The sequence below is a fragment of the Maylandia zebra genome, linkage group LG20 (genome assembly GCF_041146795.1).
Source record: "Maylandia zebra isolate NMK-2024a linkage group LG20, Mzebra_GT3a, whole genome shotgun sequence".
NCBI lineage: Eukaryota > Metazoa > Chordata > Actinopteri > Cichliformes > Cichlidae > Maylandia > Maylandia zebra.
The window spans coordinates 28,096,611-28,117,796 of record NC_135186.1 but is presented as its reverse complement, the minus strand read 5'-3'; the positions used below and the strand labels follow the sequence as shown (position 1 = coordinate 28,117,796).

Here is a 21,186-nt window from a genome sequence, read left to right as displayed (position 1 = left end):
ACTCTTTCATGTAAAATATCAAACCTTTCAATATCACTCTGAGGGAAGCACAGTTGCTCACACTGTATATTTCTATACAAACACTTAAGTATTCTCTTTGAACTTTGCAGTTCCACTCATTATACCTCCTTTGAAGAGTGAATGTTGGAGCATTGGTACATTTTGATTTTGAAGTTATTAAATGCAACACAGCAGCAAATTACATTTAAACCTCTGTTTTGCTGGTTAATAATACATAGGCCATGTGCAGAAGCCAGCAGAATAAATAGCCAAGCAACAAGAAAGATAAAGGAAGCCAGCAAGTGAGATGCTTGAGTTTAGCAAATTCATCTCAGTTTAACTGTTAACATTTCAATATTTTTTGCAGATTAAGCACAAACTGTGATGCTGTACTTGCTTTTTGAGTTAAGAGAAGATAAACTCACTGGATGACTCTTCCTTAACACCTTTGCTGGCCCCCAGTAGTGTCCTAAACACTAACTCCAGTGTTGCAAACCCTATCTGAGAGAAATTAAAATAGCCACGTTGAGGAAAGCAGACACGGTTCTGCCAAGGCCATAGGGGATCGGAGGAAAACTGCTGTTCTTGACATAGGGGCTGGTTTTCACTGTAATAATGGCGTCATAACAACAGAGACCTAAGTGGCTTTTTCAAAAGAGAGAAGCAGATGGAGCAAAAAAGTTACACACACACAGAAAGTTAAAGGAACATGATGAAGACAGAGGGGTAAAAATGGAAACTTGTGGCTTAGGTAAAGGCATACCCTTAGCATCGGCATTACAAATGCTAAATTAAGTCATACAGTTTGGCAATAAAAAGTTAAACACCTAGTTACAGCAGATAGAGCTCAAGTTAATTATTCTGTTAACAAAAATTTAGCATTTCTGCAGCAATCATGTGACCAGCAAGACTTTGACACTGACACAAGCATACAACAAAATTGGAATAGTTATTATTAGCAGCAAATCGTGTACAGTTACAGTGGGGTCATGCAGTGCTGTGGTGCACAGTCTACAAAAGATGCCATCACTCTTAACTTCACTCTTAATCTATCAACTGCAGCCTCCTCTGGTCTTAACATAACTGGTCTCAGCATAAAACAGTTTACTGGGAGCTTCATGGCATGGATAACCATGGCTGAGCACTAGGTGTAATTTTTCAGTGGCCCACTGCTTTCATCCATATATTGTAGCTTTAGAGTGTGACCCCACTCTTGTAATTAAGCATACTGGTTTATGTTGTTTAAAATACTCTATTTATCCTTAAATTTGTGGTATGGTCTGTAAAGGTGGCCCAGTATATATTCATGGTTTATTTAGGATTTTATTTATTTATGAATTTGTCTTGTATTGCCCATTTAAATGTTATTTATTTATTTTTATTTTTTAATCGAATGAACTTAGCCAAATGTTTCCCTGTCAAAGTTGGTTCCCCAAACAGTTTGTGTGCTCTGGTGCCTATCCTCCATATCCTGAAGAAAGTAAAGTACACATTATAGTTCATTTAATAGGTTTTCAAGATAATAAAACTACTCTTTAAACATAAATAAGGCGATCGTTGAGTCCCTGCCTCTACACAAAAATGTTACAAAAGTGTATAAACTAGGCAAAAGCTGGTACCGCCTGCTTTTCTTTTTCTCCCACCTATGATTTAAGCAAATCATTGCCAGGAATGATCTGAGGCCCTGACTAGAGTTGACCTTTAAAGCATAACACAACTCACTATAAGATTTAGTATTTTCTCTTGAGTGTGTGTCTTTGAAGAGCATTCTAGTCTGAGCCGCTGAAAAGGTAGAAAACAGAAATGTTGCCTGTTAACATTCAGCTCTGCTACTATTAAGCATTCTCTTTTCTGTTCAAAATCTTGTTGTTGTTTTTTTCATTTTGCTGTGTCATATTGCTTTAGGTCATCTTTATACATGTTATTCTTTCCAAATTGTTTTTACCACAGGAGAATGAAAGAATTGAAGCTGCCAGATAGTTCTTCCTTTCCATGAGACCTCGGAGGGCTTTGAGGAACTACTGTGGGTAGCCAAATTCAGTCTAATAAGAGACAATGTCCTTAAGTTCAACAACAAATTAAAATATGTCTGTGTCTGGTTTTGTGAGGGGAGTTCCTCCCTCCTCAACACAACACAGAAAAAGACCCCTGTGGAGATGCCTCAGCATGACTACACCACAACATTTTGCAACAGTTGTAAATTAAATTAAGGAAGGTATTGATAATATACAGCTTTATATTACACTCTTTATATCATCACTCCATACAACAACCTTTCTAATGTTGAGCCAACCCAAAATAGGCTGATGGACCGAAATGGTCCAATAGTCCAATGATAGCTGGGTCAGCATGAAATACAGAGCTTAATGTTTCCAGAGTGATTTGGAAACTGTTTGATAAAAGGGACAAAAACTAATTACGGTGAGCTTGAAGGAAAATCATGAGTAAAGTGCAGGTTCCTAAGGCTTAAGGGTAACACGTTCTTGTCAGAAGGCTTTGATTCAGTCGCTGATAACAGCATAACAAACACAGTTGAGCCCTTATGGAGAAGAGAGAGGATAATTAAATGTGCCAGAAAAACAACAACAAAATAGTTTTCTATTTTAGATTTTAGGTCTAGCACTCTAATGTCCATGGCAACATTTAAGGACCTTAATAATTTATTTGTATTGATTGATTTTGACTTTGTTCATTAATATGCCATGAAGCTTTTTTATATTCTCTCTTCATAAGCTTAGGTTTACCCTATACCTGAGCCTGAAATGAGAAGACCGGTAACTTAACTGCTTTCACATGCCCATGTAGCCGCTCAGTTTTACTATATGTGAGAGCCTAAGGTTATAACCATGGAAACAGTTCTTTAAAATATTGCTCATAGATTGCCTTTAACTCCTCCACAATCAGGTAATTCAAAAGGGAAGAGCTAGTGTGCTCTCAGGCAAGTGAGAAAAAAAAAGAGTGAATAACAAAGTCGACTACAGGAGAAGAGCGAATACGATGGGAAAAGTAATCAATTTAGTGCCTTTACAGAGCAGGCAACTGACTGTTGTCTCGCAGACAGACTGTAAGTTAGAATAAAAATGTAAAATACAAACTTTTTTGCTTTGGGCATTGCTTGTATCAGTAATGTGATCTTAATTTCACAGTTGACTTGGAGCAGGGACAGGAGGGAAAGCACGCATTGTGTCACCTCCTCACAGAAAAAGGGGTTTTGTTTAGTGCCCTCTCACATCTGGCCTCACAATCTGGTGATATCAGCTACTGCATCTGTAAATCAGTGTTACTACTGCTACTAAAACGCATACAGTCACCCACAGCAACCCTATTTCACAGATATGCAGCCAGTTTCACTATAACTTACCAACTCTACCCACTCATTTGGCCATGAAATAGTGAAATGTTAGTTTTAACCAGCTGGGCAAAAAATGAACAGACAGACTGGATTTTAAAAGTTGGATTCGGGGGAATATTACAGTCCTACAAATTTAAATATATGTTTGATTTGCTACAAACGGAAGGGCAAGAATACTTGCAAGCAGGAGTTAAATACTGAAGGTCATGTGATTTTGAAAGCCAATGCAGTGTAGCATCCAGTGCTCATCCAGTAGCATCCACTCCATTACAACATTAGCAACTAATGTTTTGACATTTGTCTTCATTATTATCAATGAACAGAGGCGATTGAGCCACCAGCGTGCTCCATTACCTTCCTTCATTGCACAGTTGCACAGTTGAAATCACACATTAGGGTGGATCCAACATAAAATGACAAGTTACGGGACCTAAGGACTACCAGCTGATTATTTAGGTGGTGGAGGATGAGAGAGTTAGATGAAGGCATGGTGGGGTGGAAGAGATGCAGGCAAGGGATTTTGGGAATTGGTAGAGAACTGTACCAGCATTAAAGTGTAAGGAGCACGGGGGCACAGAGCAGCACAGCACACCTTAAGAAGAGAAGCTCATTTCAATCGGTATAATTAGCCTGTGGTAATGAAATAAGTCAGAGGCACTGCCACCTTCACTTAAGAGAAAATCGATCTGTATTTGAGGGAGTTTATTAAAGCTTAGGAATAATGGGAAGATAGGATAGAAGGGGTGGAGGAGTGGAGGTGATGGAGGCTGAGCGCACATTAACAGCTAATCAGAACGAAAAGGTGGTAGCATTGGGGTAGAAGCTTGACAAGAAGCAGAACAGAGATCAGCTGGAGTTTCCCAAAATAAAAGCGTTTAAGGTCTGTTCTATCTCACAGGGGGAAGCCATAGGACGTGAGAGCTATGAACATGTGAGACATACATGCTGAATATAAAGATGAGATATTTTTTTCTTTTTTAAACATAGTTTATCAAGGCCTGTTGCAAAAGAGGATTCGGACTGATAGATAGTCACTGGAAGTGCTTGAAAGGGTCTTTTTGGATGTTGGGTGAATAACTTGAGCTTGGTAAGCACCGGGTGTGGTGAGATAATCACTGATGGACATTTCTCCTCAGGTTCCCCAAATGCATGCTGGTTGATGTGGGTGCTGCTTGCTCATTTATCCAGCCGTCTGGCCAACTCACCTGGAGTGATGGGGGAGACGTCAGGAAGGCAGGCTGCTATTTCACGGCCTGTTAAGCGCTAATGCCGCAACATGCCCTGCGCTCCAATTTTAGGGAACAGGGAGCATTACCGCCCAACTCAAGGTTCTGTCCGTCTGGACTGTGGACTTGGACAGTAGTGAGGGGATGGGATTAGCAAGAAGAAAAAGAGGTGGGAGTAGAGGAGAATGATGAGATGTCTTGTGAATGAATTAAAAGACAGAAATAAAACAAACAGAGAAAAGCTCACAAAATAGTAAAAAGCAGAAACAAGTGGAATCTTTTTCCACAGGCTGCTGAGCAAGCACTGTGGAGTAGACAGGACAGCAGCACACTGACATCCACTTCTGCCATGCTAGGCTGCTTCTCGCAGGCCCCAGAAGGCCCCTCGCTCCCAGGCTTACAGCCTTTCCCTTGCCAGAGCTCCTGAACATCACTAGCCTGACCCACCCACAACATTTGTCCTCAGTGTGCACTAAACTTGGCCCATGTAATAACCACAGAACCTCCATTAAGCACTGCATGGCTAGAGAATCAGAGCATCTACAGCACAGTGTGAACGGTGTAAAGAATCTCCTGTAAAACAAGTGAGAATGTGCTCAAATTATGCCAATTCTTTGTGTTCTGGCTTGTGAATGTGTAATATGAATTATGCATAAAAACATCATTCTCTTCTGTTCTGAAGTACTGGGAAGAAATTGCTAGCTCTTTATCCCATCCTACATTCACTGAACGGAGGGCAAAAGTCAAGTCGTTTATGTCAAGCATGTGCTTACAGTAAACATCACATCCATCATAGTGTAGTTACAGCAGTGATGGATCACCTTTCTCATCTGCCATTCTTGAGGTGTGAGGTGTTTAAAGGACATGACCCAGGTCTTTCAAGGCTGCAAGAGGTGGCGTGCACATGGAGAAAGACACAGCAGAGTCCAAGCAACATAAGTCAGCACAGATGAAACCCGCACTTTATTTCTATATACACAATATGAAATAGCAGTTATGGGCCAATTTCTACAAGCTCTCATGTGGCCTTGCAGTCCTAAGTCATTTTCTTCCTCTGCTTTCCCTCTGCACCTAGCTCACGTTCATAGTATTCGCCACCTCTGCTGCTAATACAGCAATTAGCTCTAGTAAATTAGACATGTTACAAGGCATAGGGCCTTGCAGACAAAATCACAAGAAGGTGAGTTACACACTTTCCAAGTAACTGACAAGTGTGCCAACAAGAGCCATCGGCCATGGCATGTGACTCATAATGATTTCAGTTCAGTATGTTCTTTATCTCATATTGTTGAATATTCAGCAACTGTACTATAATTTTTCAGCCCATGACAGTCTTTTTGGACTGATGGACACAAGCTAAATAGTGTCTGCTAAAGAATTTCCCTTCTCTGATGCATGATGCATTTCTGGTAATTGCCCAAGTGCTTGTTAGGGCTACATGCTTGTGGACTATCAAAGCTCAGTGGCAGGCTGGGACTATTATGCAAGGCTCGTGATTTGCTGGAACTAAACAGTAGGATTAAAAAAAAGATACAGGTACAGTTAGGTGAATGAGTAGAAGAATACAACAAAAAACACTGGGCTCAGTGACAAAGGCCTAGAGACTGGTCAGTGATATCCTGGCAACCTCCCATCACCATAGAGAAGAATGTGTAACCCAGACCAGTTGATGAGTGGTTTCTGGAGGTTGCCGGCTGTCACTTGTAGAAATCAATCACAAAGACGGTGCTACCAGATTGTCATGGTCATTGGTAGTTTCCAAGGAAGACGCTGATTTGTTTGCAAATATCAGTTAACCAATGACTTTGCAATAGTGAAACTTGGAAATGAGCATTTCAAACTAGAAACAGGGAACATTCAGCTTCCAAATAAAAGTTGCGCCTTACTGCAGAAACCAACAGGTTTTTAAAAGGCAGAACTTGGACGGGGAATGGTCTGTGTTTTTGATTTGTGATTAAGCCGTCACAGTTTTACTACCATTAAACAAGTGGTTGGCACGTACTTGCAGACAAGTCAGCATCTTCCATTCAAACTATGGGTGACCACAGCAATCTGCTAGCGGCCAAAGCGATCAAAAGGGGGTTTTCAGTGCAGTACCGTACACTTTTTTGCGCCCATTTTCTCCTAACAATTGCCAGTAACCTCTCACAGCCACTCACCAACTGACCAACTGATCAGATACTTACTTTTTCTCCCAGTGACTGATAGTTATTATGTGATTGCCAAATACTCACTATGCTTGACATCTCTGTCAGTGTTTAGCCATCACTGTGTATTATTTGGATAATGACAGAAATGTTACTGCTGAATCCAACATGCCATAAACTTTTTCATTGTTCTTGGTCTTAAAACCAAGTTATATGTATTCTATGTTAAGCAGTTGAGAAGCAGTTGTTAACTGTGTACTCTATTAGAAAGCCTGCTGACTTTACCTCTTGCCATATATGTTTGACTAATTCTGCCTGCAATGAATTTAATAAAGAAGAACTGTTTTAACTTTTGGGATTTTTTTTTGTTTTTTTGTAGTTCAGAATTGTAGTGAGTTGAGCTGTGACAGTGATATTCCAATTGAGGAAGTTATTCCAAAGAAAAAACAGCTGCTTTTCTGAAGCACTGAGCAGGATAGATGCTGGAAAATAGAAAATATAATACAGTATTCTGAGGAGGCACTGCCTCAGTGGATGCTGATATGGGTACAGATGATATAGCAGACATCAGGAAAGAGTAAGACATAAGCTCACTTTCAACTAATATCAATTGTTGCTTTATATTTAAAGTCTCGAACTATGATTTACTTATAAGAGTGGTCATGTTTACACTTTTCTCATGCACCATTCCTCAGTTTTCTTAACTACTATTTGAGCTTAGTATCATTTGCACCTAGTAATCATTGAGAAAGAGATGGGACTTAAACCCTAGACCTGTCAAAGGTGCATCACGGCGTACCACATACAGAGCGACAAATCTTCACTTTTACATTCACACCTACAGCCAATTTACAATCACCAGTTAACCTGCATGTCTTTGGACTGTAAGGAATTGTGCCACACAGGCATGATGAAAGGTGTTCTATGAGTTTGGGATTCTACAGTCAACTTAGTTTTTATATCCAGTGGAAGTGCACACACTTTGCCTTCCTATCACCATATAACTCTGACAGATGTCACTTGGCTGCTGTGCATTTTTTCCCCCTAAGAAACGAAACCACAAAGGGACGAAGGATTTCTGAGTTCCTCTCTGTACTGGTTTATATATGCAGTGGCTACTGATAAAGTCAGAGCTCAGACACAAAATAGTGCCTAAACATAGCCTGAACTCACACATTAATTGAAAAAGAGTAATACAGGTTTAGCTTACTAAACCTTCTTTACAGCCAAAACTGCCGCAAACTGGAATCATATTTAATGCTTCAAAAGGACTGATGTGTGTAGTCTCAATGGGTTATCAGACCACTGTAGGACCAGAGATGACACTGAGCTGGCTAAGCGAGGGAAGAGGCCATTTTCTTGGAGTGACAAATATCTAGAGGAGTAGAAACACAGAGTAGAGCCCCTGTTGGGAGAATGCCCGAGCTTTGTCTTTGTCACACAGTGTGACACAGATGCACAGCACCACTCCCTGAGGTGTGCGGTTAGGTGTATGTATGTGTAAATTGTGTGCTTGGGTTTGTGTGTGCATGAGAGCACATTCACATAAGAAAGCTCAGAATCTCCCACCCTTATCATTGATCTCAACTCCTGTACTTTTAGCATTACTGCTTGTGGTCAATGTGAGAAAGAGACCAGAACTAAAACTTGAGCAATAATCAAATGCTGAGGAACTTTCTTTGAGTCTTTGGATGAGTCTTGCCATGACTCATTAACATGACTGCTAATAGATCAGCCAGGGTAGCAACACTGTCACCAACTTAAGTCTACTGAGAGGCTAGGTGAGCCAAGCACTGACGCAAGTGGGCTTTTATGGCAGCAGCTGGTATGGGTAGTGACTTGGAGTGAGGTGAGGGAACACTAGTTTCACAGTACTGCTTTGAGCCAGCAAGATTAATGTAGGCTCTCTGGAGCAAAGGCAACATCCAGAGCTTTAATAAGGTACAAACAATCGGTTCCACTCGACTGGCTTCCCAGGGAAAACTATTGTTGTGCTGCATTGTTTCTTGGTAAAGTTCCTTGGAGACACAAGCCGGCTGCAGCATGTGGCTGTCTCCATTACAGCCAAGGGAGAGCTCACTGTAGACCTCTGTTTGTCTGTGTCAGGATGAAGGCTGGCTCTCGCCCACCCCACACCCACCCCCGTAGCCACCCCCGTTCCCACCCCTATCCCACCTCTCTTCCCATTTACTCCCTCTAAATCCAAACTCTTGTCAGCCCACTCACCTCAACTCCCTGCACTTTCAACTTCATGTGATCCTCCCGTGTGGTCTTCCCATCTTTCCTCTTCTTCCAGCAGTAGCCATCCTTTCTGTACTTCACCTTCTTCCTATTGTACAGTATCATCGACCCATTCTGCGGCCTGGACCCGTCGAGACAGGAGAGACAGAGGAAGAGCAAAAGAGAGAAAGATAAGATAAGATGAGAAGAATTTTTAGGCAAAGCTACAGCACAGCTCAGGGACTCATTTTAGAGATGTACAAAGAAGCCTGACATGAGTCTACGCCAGGCAGAAAATGCACCAGTGACTTAGATGACAAGACTTCTTTATGGTGTTTTTCAGCATTGGTATGCACAGTTTGACAATGAACAAAGCACCCTTCAGCATACATTTTTTCCAATGAGAAGTGTGTGTGCTGTGAGGAGTTAAAGTGACACTCCTTCTCTCAGAGTAAATTATATGAAGGCCAGTTTGTAAGGAAAGCAGCATGGGGGGTGAGTGGGTTTCTTCCTTATCTCTCATTCATCCAACTTAAACGAGTTGTGGTGTTGGAAGTCCCTAGGGGAAAGAGATCTTCCTTCACACTCCATTCATAATTCATTCTCCCTCCACCAGACCACAGCCTGTAGGCTCATAATGATATAATGTACTATTTGATGATAATCTGCCTTTCCATTTCGATTTGTAACAGAGGCATTTGCCGCTCAGTGTTAAACATTAACAGAAAGTGTAGCATAAAACATTTATGACTTTCTCAACAATTAGGAAGCAGTTAGACATGGTTATGTATTAGTATTTATGTGTATTGTGCAGTGGTTACGAATCATCAGTATGAATCCATACATAGTGCTCACTCTCCACAGATTCCCACACACTTGTCCATACCTCCACAGTGCAGTGGTGGGTTTCCATCACTGGACATGGCTTTGACTCAAATTCATTTCCTGGCAACGTCCCCTCACCCTAAACTTATCCCAACCTTGAACCAAGTCTTCCAGGAGTCCAGTCGAAATTATAATGATTAGTGGTATGGGGACTTGCATTTTATCCCCAGAAGCAGAGACAGTCCCCACAAAGTGAATGTAAATGTGGTTAGGTCCCCACAACATAAGTAATACAAGTATAAACACATCACACACAGCTGCTATGATTTGGAGCTCTCCCAAATGAGAACAGGTTTGCATCGGTGTTTGTTGCCTCACAGTGAATGAGTGGGAAAGCCGCCTGCCCAGGCTGCTGAGGAGGCAGTGTAACTGAAGGGGGCTTAACCATCCAGTCAGCTGGTGAACCTTGTTAGTGTTTTGCTCATTGCTCCACACATAAAACACACACAACACACACAGGCACAGATATGTAAAACTAGAAACACAAAAAAGAGGAAAAACTCTCATCAAAGCGAAGGGGGGGAAAAGTCGGGTTGATTTGTGGCTTCTGTAGCAATAACCAAAATAAGAAAAACCAATGGTTGTTTTGCATTGTTTTGTTGTTTATTGTTAAATTTTTTTCCACAAGATTTATTTATAAAGCTGCGTGCATCATTTTGCAGGGCTGCCTTTAGGGGCCAGGGCGTGTGTTTATCTTGGTATCACTCATCAATCATTTTTCCTTGCTGGATCTCAGGGGCCAGTAAAGAGGGAGGAGAAGAGGGGAACTGGGGTCCCTGCAGTCCCCCCTCTGTGGCCCCTGACAGCACCTTCTAATGAGAGACGCCACTCACACACTGATGTGCTCACTCCTTCCTGATCTCCCTTCCTCCCTTTCCTCCTCCCTTTCCCTCGCTGAAGCCTGCTCTTCTCGCCGTCAGTCAACTCAAGCTGTTCACCAGGGAATGTCTTTGTCTCCTCCCTCGCTCCCTGCTCACTCTCTCCCTCTTGTTTCATCTGTCTCAGGATCCCTCACCTACACCCTCCCACACCTCCTTCTCTCCTATTGTCTTCTCCTTACTCACTCCCCTGTCTTGTTCGGTACTTTGCATGCTTTGCAGAAATCAACTATTAAACAGACGTGTTTATTGGTCAGCTTGAGAAGTGGAACTCCTCGATGGCTGTATGCAATATACACAAAGTATAAATTTTTTTGTAGTTTACAGCATCCATAACGTCACCCATCGTTGAGATGCGATCATAAATGGCACTCTGGAGCTAAGAACTTTGCAGATTGCTGTAATCTCATCATGTACTCCTGCAGATCTGCATACCAAATATCACTTGAAGGACACTCATCTGAGATGCCATTCCTGTTTTTGGTAGCAATCAAACAAGGAATGGCCCTCTAAAAGTTTGATGCTATTATTCGCTTCAATATCATTCTGGGTTTTGTCCTTCAAAAGATACAAGGAGTGTGTGCTTCTTAAAATGTAGCTCTGCGTGAGACAAAAAGATGGGCGCGGATGAGATAAGGCAGAAAATCAAATGACACAGGGCTATCTGATCTCCTCCAGAGCACTGGAAATTGGGGTGAGGCTTCGGTGTCAGAGGCTCCACGCCGTATTTATCGGCTCGGCGCAAAAACTTATTCGCTCAGCTATTTTTGAGGGACTGTTAGGTAGATGCTATTTTCAATTCAAGGCACTTAGGGCCCAGAAGAGAGAGGCTAGGCACCCATTCTGGGGTAGGTCTTAGGCAAAAACTAGTCTAAAATGCATGCTTTGGCATAATGTGTCTCCTTTCCCTCCTGCTGTCTCCCACTCTCTCTCTCTCCCCCTCATCTTTTACTACTGTATACTTAGGCGCTTCAATTAATCTTATCAGAATTACACATATTTATACATGAGGGGAAAAAGCTAACTGCTCCGTTATCAAAGAAGCGTGACAGGAGGCCCTCTGTCTCAGATGCCTAAATGTGGCAGATTAATATGGAAATACAGGCTTCTAAAAAAAGTGCACACAAGCTCCACAGCTGCCTCTCTCTTCTTTGGAGTTTGCAGCGATAATAAGCTTCACCCTCAGGGTGGTGTTAGGCCTTGTCCAGTCCTTTAGGAATCACTCATTTACCCAGGTAATGGCATTCACTCAATCAGATCTGTTGATTTGAAAAAGTCAGGGGAGGGTGGAGGTTTTATGAGGCTGGTGACGTGATCAGCATGGGTAACAAAGCCAAAGCAGGGAAACCTGGGCCCAAAGGCAGGTAAGGAAGAAAAAAAACTGCTCACATTCTCAGCTTTACTGTCTAAAGGCCTGTCGGCACAAACAGAAACAGAAAGGGAAAAGCTACATGCACACAAAAAGCGAAATCTGAGTGAGAACAAGAGATTCTTCTGTTCTCCACAGCTCTGGTGAATCGCCTTGGATTAAAATGAAAAAAGACACAACATGTAGGCCATACATTATTCATAATACATGGTATAAGTTATTACTTTTTTACTGGACTTAAAACTACTCAATTGTAGCAGGTGTGCTCAAGTGTAAGACAAGAATACTAAATTGGTAGTCCAGGTTATAATAGTAAAGGTTATGCTTCTTTCTGAATGTATTTTTGTCAAAAGGCTTACAAGAATGAAATATCTCAGTCTTGGTGAACTGGCGTAGCCCACTCTGCCACATTCCCTGTGATGCTCTAGGTTTGATTAATACCATGCTGCAATACATGCTGTTTTTCTCCCTAGCAAGCTCGACTGACATTGGAGAGGAGAGAAGAGCTGGGCTGGAGAGGCTTTGAAGATCGGAGGGTGAGCTGGTTGGGGCCTGAAGTGGCTCAGGAGGGAGGCGACACCTGCTGTTCTCAATTACCCATCGGAGCCTTCAGCCATCATAGCCTTTACCCCACTGTGTCAACAACCACACTTCTACCTACTACTCATCTAAACACATCCACATATACACACCTGTATTTTGTGTTACACAAAAACCAATCCTATTAAGAATAAATATGAGGGATAAATATGCCCCTGGGCACTCGAACAGAAGCACAACACACAGTAACCCCATTGCTCCATATGGGGATAACATTATTAACACGAAGAGTGACAGACCATCAATAACACACTGATGCTTGTCATTACAGTTTCTGTCAATCACAGTTAAAACATAAATCACGTGTTCATACGCATGCGATTGGGAGCACATGCGCACACTTGGAGCTGTCAAAACTTTGCAGCGTTTTTTCGCATGTAATGTAATTACATGGCAAGCAATGGTGCTCTATTAGACAGCACATGATCTTTGAGCTAGATGTGTGAACAGAAAGGTGCTGGCGTCAGGAGCCCCTATCTGGACGCATCACGTGCAATTGATGACTCGCAGATAAGCTGCTCCTTTCAGACCTGCCAACGAATGCATCAGGAAGTGGGGCGTACACTAAAACTACTTTAAATGTAAATCTGCCATGGCCTCATGATTGAGATTCATCGTCTGTACTGCTCTGAAACCCTCCAACTCCCCCGCTAGTGTGCGTATGTCGAGATGCCGCAGGTCGCGTTCCTCTTTGACTGCCAATGAGGCCTTAGCACCTGGTCACTGTAATGCCTTACTGCTGTAGTCCTGAGCGGCTCAGGACTCCAGCCCTCAACCATTCTGATAATTAAGACAATGAGGGCTGTGTGGTGGGTTAGTCAGCTGGAACAAGTCATGCATCTTTTTAATCATATCTCATGATCTATTATTTTTCCTAGGGTGTTATTTTCTCACCTCTGCAGACTTTTTGAAACACATTTGAATTTTATTCTAAATATTTTTAATAAAAAAAACTAATTTAAGAGTATAAAACAATGGCTGACACGAATTAGACTGAAGTAAATGATGGAAGTTAAGTTTTCCAAACATGGCGTCAGATACTGATCTCCAAGGCTGTACAGATGGAGCTCAATGTTTATTTACCCAGTGTTCAGCTAAATACAACAGTAATAATGAGAGGGTAGCTAGGCCCCTGGAGTTGTAATTCAGGATAGGGAGACAGATCGTGTGCCTCCCCTCTTCCTCTCTATCTATACTGCTGGTGATTGCCACAGAACTCAAGCTCCGGCCCACTGCCTTCCAGCACAAAACAGATGTTTCCCCCACACTTATCTCAATGAAAAAATCACAGACAATTTACAAAGAATATAAATTACTGTTGTAGCTGCACATCAGTGTCTCTGTCCCTATAAGACCTTGTAAAGAGGATAAGGGTGAATTGCTGTGGGAGGGTGGGTGAATTGTTGGAGGACAACATAAAGCGGATGGAAGCAGTAGGGGAGGAGGGTGGCGTGGCTCTTATCTGGTCCACAGCAGCCCGGCGGAATGAGAGGGTGGCTGGTGATTGGCGGTGATGCTTTACTGATAGCACTAAGCTGGTTTCATGCACATTTCAGGGAGGCTGCCATCACTGCTCAGAGTTAAAGCTCTCAGCTGCTGCCAGTGGATGAGGTTTGGATGTTATTTGCAAATAGCCATGTCATACACTGGTTACACCTCTCCATTCTCTGTGTCAACACATACACACATAGCATTAGCGACTAATGTGCAGCTTTGATGTACAGCTTAGGTGACACGGAATCTGAATTTCAGTGCTTGTAAGGTTTTGGCTGTGAAGACATTTTTTATTCACTTGAAATGCACACTGTCACTGCATGTTTGTGTGTACCTGTGAGAGAGAGAGTGCATATAATGTGTTTAACTGGGTTGGACTGTTGATGATTTTCAAATGCATGCTCAAAAGGCTTCCACATCATGTTTGTGGCGAATGCTATTTCCAGTCTTTAGTCAGTACTGTATGCATATGCTTACTTGGAAAAAAGCGACTACGGAGACGATGATTCATACCTCACATGCTTTCCGCTAATCTTCACAAATCATCCATGGTGTGTCTCAGTACGTTGTAAATGAAGGTGCCATCAGAATGAAGTTTCTCTACATCCCAGCTCCTGCTGACAACTACATGCTGTGTGCATCGTGCAAGTGTAAACTTAAGTCCTGTAGCACTGCCTTATTATGACACTTTGTAAAGAGGATGCTTTTGTACTTTCAATAATGCATGGCCAGCAGGGAATTGTGTACAGCCTTATTTTATGTCATGGGGTAAAGTTGCTGTTTTAGCAGCTTATGTTCTCCCCTGGTAGGAAAATACTAATGCAATTAAATCTAAGTCGAACTAGACTGCAGCAAGAAAAGGTCAGGTTTTTATTATTAGTAACAACAATCTTCCTTTCTATTATATGAGAAGCAGGGGGGATTCAGACACCAACTTAATGATGTGGTCATGTATTTTTAAGAGCCCAATTTAGGGGGAAAGATCAAAGATTTTTATTTCTCCATGTCAATCTCCTAAAGCCACATTCAACAAGCAATATAAACTTCTGCGATTGTCCTAAACAGAAAAATATAAACGACAACATGAAAGGGAAAAAAAGAAGAAGCAAAAGGTAGAGATTCAAACCCAGAACAAACTGTAAAACATTGAGAGCTTAAGTCTGTGCGTATTGGCAGCAGTTTTATGAAGATATATTAAGTTATTCGTTTTGATTGTGAGTATAAAACACCTGTGAAATAGATATTGTATTCATATTTTTTCAGATAATATGGGCATCACAAGAAGACCTTGAAATTAGGGTTACTGTATGTCTCTCTAGAGGCCTCTACAGATACAGGATGGGCTGAGAGCAGGCTCTCTTCTACATCTTGCCTAATGCCAGACCAGGCTAATGGATCACCTGGACGTGAGGGCCTTGTCTCTCCTCCAGAGCAGTCAGTGCCACTGAACTTCCCCTATTGATCCCTCAGTGACGGAACACAGCTAAGGCCAGTTATTGAACCACTTATGATTAATTCACAAATCCTGCCTTGTCCACAAAAAAGGTAAAAGAACAAAGTACAAGCAGTAAGCGCGACTGGAAAAAAAAGAAGGATAAAGCGCCAGGGAGGTCAAAAAACTCAACTTTTTAAAGTGAGACAGAACTACAGACTTAGAAGTGCTGCTTTACAAGCTGACCAAGCTATAAAGCACATCTCAGAGTCCCTTCTGTCACAAAAAACGTCAGCACAGTGCTATGGTGGGGGCTGGAGGTGGTTGAAAAGAGGGAGTGATAAAAAAAAGGAGTGTGTAAAGGAAGAGAGACAGGCAGGAAAGCTGAGTAGGAAAAGAAGAAGCTATTCTTCCTTTCCCTTCCATTCCTTGGTCCTATTTTAGTCATGAGGATAGACCGATGAGGGTGAGAGGTTGAAATTGAGCTGTAACTCTATCTGGGTGCTGGAGCGAATCAGAAAGTCTATCCCACCTTTCACCTGGGAATCACAGCTCTCTCTCTGCCCTGTCTGGTCACCATACCAACCAGAGCCAGGCATCATGGGTTTAATTGGAGCCCTGGGCTCAACGGCGGCTCAGGCACAGATAGAGTGAGGGGGAGAAGGACAGACATCAGCCATGGTCAAGTGATGGTGGCCATGCAGATCAAATCGAATTTCAGGCATTGCTTGCATTGCAGGGCTCACGTTCTCAAGGTAACACTAAACATATTTGAGACCAAGCCCCCTTCAAAGAAACACTTGGATTGGATTCCAGCATGAAGTAAGGCGCTGGCTTTCTTCTCTGATCCCTGTGTATGGTATAGGGATTTCACACGAACACGGACACACTGTGATTCGCCTCCATAAACACAAACTGTGCCAGAATGTTGAGTATACAAAGCATCAAGGGAGTCTGATCTTTATATGAGACAAAACAGAAAATGACAAGTGTAAATGGGTAAATACAGAGTCATGATTCCCAGCAAATTCAGTGGTCAAACTAAGAGCTTCAGTGAATATTGAATGGAACTGTTGTGCTTTTTAACTAAGCAGGGAGAGCTGTTGTCCACAAAAAGATTAAAAACATAAAGATAAGCTACTTACTTTAAAAAAAAGCAAACGTCTGTGATTAAATTCTTTGAGCCATAACATAAAGAACTGTGGTAAGAGTGTACTGCATGTCAACCTGAATGAAAATTCCAACATGATTTCTCCTCACAACAGCCAAACTGAAAGATAATACATGCTGGTTGCTCTTGTTTAGTTGTTGGCAATTACAAGTAATGTTCACTGATTTTTTTTCCCATAAATATAACAAATGCTCTGCAATCACCTAATGTATTGATCATCAAACTGAGCTTTGACTAGCCTTTGCACAGCTGCAGGAGAGCAGTGTGTGGGACAATCAGTATGATCCAACTTTGTACAAAACAGATTAAAGCTGCTTAGCTGGCCATGAGATCAAACTGCAGTTGCATTGGGAAGCCTCCAACTGTGAATGTGTGCAACTGTGTGTAGCATAAAAAAAGAGCATTTGTGCTCAGTGATTGTACTGCACCTTGGTTGGTTAAACAAAGTAAGAGAAAAAAAAATAGACATAAGTAGGACAATTGGTAGCCGATTCTGCTTTTTGACAAAGAAAAAAAAAAAGTTTGAGATGCCTATAATCCTTAGCATCTAGATTCCTACTGATACTAAGGATGCTACGCTGTTAAAATATCTATCACGAACAACAAACCAGCACTGTAAACAGGTCTGCTGTAGTTGGACTGCTGTCCAGGCATGGCCTAATACGCAGACAATCCTCATGGAAATGCATAACTAAACACTAATGATTGTGAAGCGTAGAAATCCACACTGGATTTCAGAGTGTGTCAACATTCATTTTGCAGACTATGAAAATGTGCAAGTAGAGGATCCGGCTTAAACAGATTGACCATATTCTTCTCTCAAAGTCAAAACAAAGAGATATACTTGAATACAAATTGAATAGACATTATAATATTCTAATAAATATATTCTCCAGAGCACCGTGTTTTTTAGCAGGTTCTCCCGTGTCAAAAATGCTCTGGTTGGTTAAATACAACTAAACTAAAAATCTATGTATGAAAAACACTTTAGTTAACTGAAATAAAAATGAAAAATAAACTTCTGAAAAAAGCCCTAATGAACTAATATTTTGCACTATTCTTTACCAATGACAGTAAAAAAATGCAAAATTGCCACTAAAAGTGCCACTTGAATAACAATGAAAAAACTCTTTAAACTAACAGAAACTAAACTGAAGCTAAATATTTTTTTAAACAATAAGAACTGAAACAAGCAAATACACTCTGGATACTAACTCAAACTAAACTGAATAGGAAACTAAAATGTAACACTAAGGAAAAACTAATAATGAAAATGCAGAACAGAATTATCTATGGGTTGGTGAAAATTTATACATGACTAGAAAACCTGAAGCCACGTATCTGTGTACTTGGTTAGTCTATATGCTTTCCATGTACCCTTCCCACACCTATCATCATAGATGACAAGCCAAAACATAAAATGAGGAGGAGATTGAAGAAGTTGTGGGGAACATAGATGTCTGGGATCCTCTGCTTTGCCGCTGCAACCCTGATTGAACTAAGCGGCTTAAGGAGATGGATAAATGAACCCTGGCGTTTTGATTCTTATTCTTGTCTACTGCCACTGTTATCCTGTGGACTCTTTGCAATTTTATTTCTGACATGTTCTGTTGATGTTATTCAAAGACCAAATAATCAGTTTTTCCAGTAACTGAATGGAGGCAAACAGAAGAAACATGTTGGGTACTATATGATTTCATGGGTGAGAGTGTTAGTCACGTGGTCCCACGAGCCCCAACGCTCTCTCACACTCTATTTCCCTGGGTGTGTTTATATATGATGACCCTTCATCTTGGCCCCTAACACATGTCTGAGATCACTCAGATACATCAGCTGGGGTGAGGACCTCACACATAATCACATAAATACAAACACACACACAGCATGACTGAGCAAAGCACGAGAAAAGTCAACTTAGCTTCTCCTGGTAATACACACCAACACTGACAGTTATTACCCAGACAATGAAGATGATAGACTGTGCGTGTCCTGCTATGTTTACCTTTGGCCGCTCAACTTTAAGTTGAAGCCATCGATGTGCACATGTACACACACATCTGAATACACTCATAAAGTAGTCAACAAGGCACACCTCTAATCATGGCCACCTCTGCCTTCTCATTTTCCATGTTCAGTGGCTCATGGAGCACCCACACACTAAATCACATCAACAGTGTCTCCTCCATAAATTTTCCAGTCCAAAACATAATCTTTTTCCTTTCTTCCCATCTTTTTCTCATTTATGTAAAAAAAAAATAAAAAATCAGCTACACAATGCACACACACAGATTTACAGACAGACAGAAATACACTCGAGCACAGCTGCCCTAGTAGTACAAGAGCGCAATAAATACCCCACAGGTTGGGGTCAACTAACTATAGATAAAATTTGCATCTAACCATACCTTCCAGAGAAGGAAGAGGCGTAACTCTCCTATTCCAAAACCATAAAATGTTTATCCTTAGTCTGTCACCGAGCATGACTTTCACACACTTTTTTGAAACAGCATTTCCAAACCACAGAAATACACAGGCTTGTCACACCGGCCTAGCTGATTGACTATTTCCCACATATTTGACACACCAGTGAGTCTGCTCATCAGTCACCTCAGCAAGTAGGCAGCAAGTTAGGGTGGGGAGTCCAGGCAACAGCCCAGAATGACTAGAGTTTGTTTCTGGCTGCGTGCCGCATATAATGCAAGGCAACAGGGAGACACACTCCTGAATTAAATATGTTTTACTAATTGATGTGATACGTACATTTACTGGTATACACAACTTTACAACTCACTAGTTACTCGTATTTCTTGTAAATGGCATATTTAGCATTGGTTCATTTTAACAAATGATGTGTAGGGGGAAAGAAGGCTAAGGAAGATGCACTACTGTCGCCCTGAGACTACTCTGGATGTTTAAAGAATTTTTATACAAACTCAACTATGGCAGGCATCCCTATTTCTGATTTGAGTCTTGGGTCGGGTCCATACACTCCCTCGTGTTTGCATGTAACACGCTTGGATATAGCCCAGACTAATCTCAGCTGGAAACCTTGATGCAGAGAACAGACGCTGAGAAGAAATATTATTATAGATTTCTGGGCAACACTTGACACTACAGCTTGGTAATAGAACTGAAATACTATAGCGATAGACTGATAATAAAGAGGTAATAGTTCGGTTAACCCATGGAATTACCAAAGTAATAATAAGAAAGCAATGTTAGTATAAAATACTAATATTAACAGAAAGCAACAGCTAGCATTACGCAGCTCTGATTTATGGTTATTACACAGAAAGTAAAAAGAATGAGAAACAAGTAACAAAATAACAAAAACTTACATCACTAAACAAATACAGCAGTATTACTTTTTAACAAAAAGCAGATGTTTGGAATATAAAGAAAGCCACTTTATATCATATATGATATGATATGATATGATATGACTGATGATTTTGATATGATTTTTATGTGTTTTTGAAGGTTGTGGCATGATATATCAAAACATTCAAATCTCAATTTTTAACTAGCATCATTTTTATAGGTAGTAGTTGTTTCAAAAATACTGCTATACTTGCATGCTTCAACACTTTGTTTAAATGTTTTTTGACATGATTAGATGTTCAGTCTTTATTTCTGGCCCCTTACCACCCTGTTAGATCAGTTTCTTTCTATATTAGCCAGGTATACCCTTTTGCTAATTCCTGGTTACTTTATTATTTACAGGGTATTAATCATTTTCTTTAAAACTCTGTTATCAAACTGTCACTACTCAGTAATCATGATATGACCAAGCTGTAAAGTGCTACTGATTGCAGAAACACAAACACTGTCTACTACTTGTGCTGGAGTGCTACTGTCCTGCTCTTTGAGGACAATGAGACACTGATCTTGCCATCGTTGGCATTGTGATAAACTACTTCTGGAAGCAATCATGAGAATTTACATCATCCCTTGACATTTAGCCTCACACTCCAAACACTATCGGTGTGCGGCGTCTTGTCTGTACGGATTGTGGGAGCGACCCTGCGTGTATGTGTGTGTGTGTGCGTGTGGACTATCTTTCTCTGACATTTAGCCTTGCTGTCCACATGGTTCTCTGCAGGAAGCAGCAACGTGGGAATGCCAATCTTGAATCGTGCAACTTTTTTTTTTCCGCGTGTTTGTGTGTATTTATATCTGTGTGTCTGTTTGTGTGCAACTGTGTCAGAATTGGAATACACAGTTATTAAGGGGAAGGCCTGCCACTCATGTGTCTCCAGAGGATGAGGAGACTAGACACCACAGAGAAGAGGAGGGAAAGGGAAAAGGCAGGCTTAGAGGAGAAACAGAGAGAAGCCCAGCTAATGAAGGAGAGTAAGGGAATGGTTAAAGTGTCAAGGCACCCATTGTATTGCAGGGCAGGAGCAGTAAAG

At 41.3% G+C, this 21,186-nt stretch overlaps 1 protein-coding gene across 9 annotated transcripts in view; it reads right to left on the bottom strand.

Annotated features, from left to right (window-relative positions):
• Positions 1–21,186, bottom strand: part of camta1a (calmodulin binding transcription activator 1a) — a 283,929-nt gene that overhangs the window by 118,631 nt on the left and 144,112 nt on the right. For all 9 annotated transcript variants that reach the window (XM_004546316.4, XM_004546315.4, XM_012917837.4 and 6 more), the window contains one exon: positions 8,952–9,087. In XM_004546316.4, coding sequence (XP_004546373.1) covers positions 8,952–9,087 — 136 coding nt within the window. The remainder of the gene's footprint in view (positions 1–8,951; positions 9,088–21,186) is intronic.